At 37.5% G+C, this 5,514-nt stretch overlaps 1 protein-coding gene across 1 annotated transcript; it reads right to left on the minus strand.

Moving 5' to 3' along the window:
* Positions 1 to 2,265: 2,265 nt before the first annotated feature.
* Positions 2,266 to 4,453, minus strand: LOC110884260 (stress-related protein). Its single transcript, XM_022131954.2, has 3 exons — positions 4,255 to 4,453; positions 3,502 to 3,732; positions 2,266 to 2,905 (listed from the first exon to the last, which is right to left on the minus strand). The coding sequence occupies exons 1-3, from the start codon at positions 4,291 to 4,293 to the stop codon at positions 2,444 to 2,446; spliced, it is 732 nt and encodes a 243-aa protein (XP_021987646.1). The 5' UTR covers positions 4,294 to 4,453; the 3' UTR covers positions 2,266 to 2,443.
* Positions 4,454 to 5,514: the final 1,061 nt, after the last annotated feature.

The following is a 5,514-nucleotide window of genomic DNA, read 5'->3' on the forward strand; positions in this document are numbered from 1 at the left end:
GTCGATCAAAAATGCAAGGAGGGTTTCATGAATCATTGATTAGCTATTAGCTTATTAGTTTTTACGGTATGTCACTCATTCAAATACTATATTTTGTATTTTGTTAATTGTATTGTTTATCGAATGATATATTTTTTGTCAACGGTCCACAGTTGTATGAAAACTAGTTTAAATTATTTATTTTTTAAGGCCTAAGCGCACGTTTTTTCAAGATCGAACATGGTACATGGATTCTTAGAGCCGGCCCTGATGGCGGTGATGTGCTTGCGCAGGGACTGCACACCCCGCTTACAACCCCCCCCCCCCCCCCCCCCCCGTGTAATGTCAACCATGGATGCTCATTTTAAAAGGGTGAAATAGTATGATTTTCATCTTCTTTTCTTTTAGTGAAAATGAAAGAATAGAGCTAAAGGATAAAAAGATGAACATGTAATATTAAATAAATTCAAACCAGTACCACCACCAATGTAACAACCCCACAAAACTACGGGCCTGTGGACCCAGTGATGTTTGTCAAACTGGACTTTAGTGGGCAGTGGCTGTAAATATAAGCTACAGTGTCGTTAGTAGCATCTAATCTAATCCTACTATAAACTATAATTATATACTGCCAAACTTAGTGGCCCAACGTCATCATTTATCTAATTTTTATTTTTAATTCTAGATACCATCAGAGAGAATTTGAACATCTGAATCTATGACATATTCTTAATATTTTATTGACCAACAAAATTCAGATAACGACAAGACCCGAACTCACGAAATTGCTCGGAAAATGCTCGTTCGATTTGACGCTCGGTTGTAAACGAGCCGCTCTGCTCGGTTCGGTTTGTAAATGAGCCAGGCATGAACAAAGGTCCGCTCGGCTCGGTTCAGCTCGAATATTTATTTTAATTATTATACATATACATATACCTATACATATACACATACAGGGGCGGACCTAGCATAGAACAAGGGGCAACCTTCGTTGCCCCTTGACGCTCCGGCGGTAGTGTAAAATTAGTGTAAATTTTGGAAAAATTTGACGTTTTTTCGATTTCGTTGCCCCTTTTAATAGAAACGTTGCCCCTTTAGTTTTTTTCTAGATCCGCCACTGTACACATACATCTATAAACATGTATATACACATATATATACACACACACTTACACATACATATATACTTAAATATAAATTAAATTTACAATTTATATGTACTAATCTATTAGATTTTGGTCAACTATATACAAATTTACAACTATATTTATACGTACTAGCCCAACCACGCCAATAAAAAATTAAAATCAAGCTAAAAGTTAAACCCTAAACCGATAAATGACAGTCTGTTCATTGCCTCAATGATTCATGTCGTTGCCCTAAGTCGATCGTCTCCTGCTCTCAACGTAATTGTTTGTGCAATATGATCATCGCCTCGTCAGCCACAACATTGTTATTTATAAGAAAAATAGTACGCCATGAAATGTGCATGTTTTTAAAGACATAAAAACTTGAGACTCAACATTGTCACTATCTCTCTGAGCAAATTTAAATTGGGCGACACGGTTGTCCAAATCGCTCGAACTTCGCTCGACGCTCGCTCGAAATTTTTACTGCTCGAAAAATGCTCGCTTGATTTGATGCTCGGTTTTAAATGAGCCGCTCTGCTCAGTTCGGTTTGAAAACGAGCCAAGCACGAGCAAAGGTCCGCTCGGTTCGGCTCGGCTCGTGAACAGCCCTAACTACGACAACATAAAAATAAAATATAAACTATATCCGGCATATAAAGTCTAAATCTATTTAAACCGCCTTCATTCAATTCAAATTGATTGATTATCATACAAATCAAATCAGCTACATAAACGATCCAAGTAAATATATTGAAAATTATCTTCATTCAAACCAATTACCAACTCATAATACTAACTTCGTGTTGGGAGATGGAAGGCACGAAATGATCTTATCTTTTGCGGCAAACTTATCGTCGCCGACAAGATCTTCGACGAAATACAAGCAACATCTTTTCTTTAGGCGAAATGGAACGACCTAGAATGGCGAAATTGTCTTTCAAAACAACTTTTTTGAGTAAATTGCCAGACCACTAAATCAATTTATTTTTCTGTTAAGATGAAGAATGTTTTTAAATTTTATAAATTAAGACAGAAATTAATATCCAGTATTTTATATAGATCGGTTTTGTTAATTTCAAACTACCGATGGTTCAAATACCTTCTTTGCAATTTTTCTAATTATTTGTGACGTAGTGTGGTTCTTAAAACCGGCCCAAGCAATAACTGATAAGACAGTCGATTCAATCACAAAGTTCCACTCAAAACTATACAAAAAAAAAATACTAGAAAAACCACCATACTAAACACAAAACACAAAGGAAAAAGTCAACAAACCATTAAAACTAAACCATTATCATAGGCTTCATTTGTAAACTGTAACCAACATAATTCATCTAAGTCTCGACCTCAACACTTTCACTAACCGTTGACCCCTTCTCACCCTCTTCAAACACCTTTGCAATCTTATCAATCGGAACCAACGGTAAATACTGTGCCACCACATAACCTTTCTCCGCGGTATAGCTAACGGTGTAATTGTACTTCTCAAGCAAATAAGCACCAGCGGGGACCGCAACATGAGCCACCTGAGGAAACACCGGAAGTTTGTTCAACGAGCGCCACGTGGACACTGCGTATTTCTCAGCTACTGGCTCGTAGTTTTTGTAGAGTTCTTTCGCGGTCGGCTCGTACTTAATGTACAATGTATTGGCCACATTTGTAGCCGTTTTGAGTGCCTCTAATGCCAACGCTTTAGCCACTTCTGGAAGATTCTGAGCCGCGTATTTGGCTTGGCTTGAAGCCTGTTTCATCAGTGATGGCACGTGCCGGTTCAGTTCGGTCATCAGGTCCCCCACCTGCACGTCACGAGACCACCAATCAGTTAGGAATTTATAGGTTATTACACTTTTAGTCTTTCTAGTTTTAAGATTTTCCACCTTTCACCCCTAGAAAGTTCCCCCAAATTAAGTGTAAATTGTCATATTACCGACAAATTACGAATTTTCTCTAACTTCAAAATTACAAATTTGCCCCGTTTAAAATTACAGTATTGTCATTACTTTAGCTTCTAAAAAATAACGAATTTTCTCTTGCTTCAAAATTACAAATTTGCCCCATTCAAAATTATAGTATTGTCATCTCTTGCTTCAAAATTACAGTTTACCATCGTTTTAATTTTTTAAAGCAAAACTATAGAAATGTTCTTAATGGGTTGAATCAATTTAATTTATTATTGAGGCAAGGCAGCTGCCTAACTCTCGGTCATTGGTCTTAACAAATTACAGTTTTACCCCTAGTTCAAAATAACAGTTTTGCCATTTTTTTAACTTTTTTCTAGCAAAACTATGACAGTGTTTTTCTAACAGGTCATATAAATATTCGGCCTAGCGCCAAGCTCGACCTCGAGTCTAGTAAGGCTCAGGCTCGAGCTCGTTTACACAAGAAGACATACCTTCAGATCTAGGAACTTGAGAGCCTCAAGAGGAAGCTCATGATACTTCTCATAAACCGGTCCGACAACGGTTCGAACAGTGTTCTCAACGGTTTGAACACCAGGCTTCAACGAACCGGCGTTCTCCTTCGCATATCCATAAACAGTCGAGAAACAAACAACAAAATAGATCACAGCGTTTTGCACAAAATCAAGATATTTCAGATGCTCTTCTCCTCCATCCCTCTGTGCCTGTAAATTCACAATTAAAATCACATCAATCGAACATTTAATCACACATAAATGAAACGTAAAACAACCAGATCCGATCTAAAACAGCAACAAATCATAATAAAATTTTTAAATCTTCATCCTAAATATCAAAAATCTGTGCGTATAACTTTTTGAAGAACAATATGATTTCAAATACGAATAATTCTTCTGGAAACAAATCTATAAATAGATGAAAACTGTACTTCACGGCACATCTGCGTTGATATTTTGTAAATAATACACTAAGTTCGCCGATTTCGAGATGCAAAGTATATATTGCAGCAATATGTCGTCGTTTAACCGCGATAATATGGAAATTCAATTTTCTACACCGATTTCAAAGTACTTATTACAGCAAAACGTCGTCGTTTAACCAGAAAAACATATTTTTACACAATAAATCGTAGATTTGGAGATGTAAAGTAGTAATTACAGCAATACGTCGTCGTTTAACCAGAAGAATATGAAAAACTCAAATAAATTTGTGCATAATAGATTTACCAGGGGCTCGGTGGTCTGAGTGGGTTCAGATTCCGCCATGGCAGTCAAGAAGAGAAGCTTAGAGAGTGACGGAGATAATAAGGAAGAAGACAATAGAAGAAGAGGAGAAACCAGAAGAGATTGATTGAAGGCTTGAACTAGCAACCAATGGAATGATATTGCCTTTTAATACAAGGGCCCAATGGATCTGTTGCGGAATACTCGAGAAATTTCGAGGGTTTATAATGAAAACCCAATCCCCATCGCTTATTCTGATGCTTACACGTGGCATGCTAGTAGGTTTGATCTTGGAGAATATGACAAGAGCAAGTATCAACAATACTTAACAACCAAGTCTAGCTTAGAATTTAAGATGAATTTAAAATGTTTAGGGGGGGGGGGGGGGGTTGGTTTTGTCGGCCATTTTTCACTAGTGGAACAGCGGGGAGCACGCGTTGTACATGTTTGTGTGGTTAGTTGTTTTTAATAATAGATGTTGTATGGTAAGTGATGGACATTTCCATTAAAATTCATCACTAGTGATGAAATAATGCTCGATGACATGGTGGAACTTGATTGAATATTGTGAGTGATGAGTGTGTGGTGAGTGATGGACGCCCCTACCCCCTTAGGAATGTGTGTTTTTTTAATCGAATACGGGTATTGTATCGAATAGATACTGATCGAACAAAATAAGCACCTTTTAAGGGCTCACGGGTGCACCTGCTCCTCCCAATGTTTTGACTATTATGTAGTTTTCCTGATTTTTCGTTTGGAATTTTTAAAATTATATAGGTCCGCTCCCAGAAATTATTTTGCCTAAAAATTATCTGCCTCTACCAAGTTTATTGTCCAAAAATTTATACATATTTTCGTATTAGGTATAAAACACTAGAAGAATGGACCTATTAGTAATTTTTTATAACTAGTATTCAGGACCTGCGCTTTGCGGCAGGACCGGTAAATCGACCCAACTGAGCGGTTGTTTGTTTACCTCTTAATGGCTCCACTAAGAGGCAAGCCTCTGAATCAGTCAGATGTATGGGTGTTTGGTTCACCAAATAACCACCTCTTAGTGAAATCATTCAGCTCTGAATGGTTCAACTATTTTTGAGATCTGAACGAAACATTTGACACAGACGCCCTTCATATGTTGCCAAACAGCCCCTGACTTAGAGGAGATGGACATATTGCACAAGGTAGCTCTGCTCAATCTTAGAGCTAACAACTTTTATAAACATACTGGGATGACTTACCCAGGATTGAATGGTAGGTCCAAAA

This window comes from Helianthus annuus, chromosome 10 (assembly GCF_002127325.2).
Source record: "Helianthus annuus cultivar XRQ/B chromosome 10, HanXRQr2.0-SUNRISE, whole genome shotgun sequence".
Taxonomy (NCBI): Eukaryota; Viridiplantae; Streptophyta; class Magnoliopsida; order Asterales; family Asteraceae; genus Helianthus; species Helianthus annuus.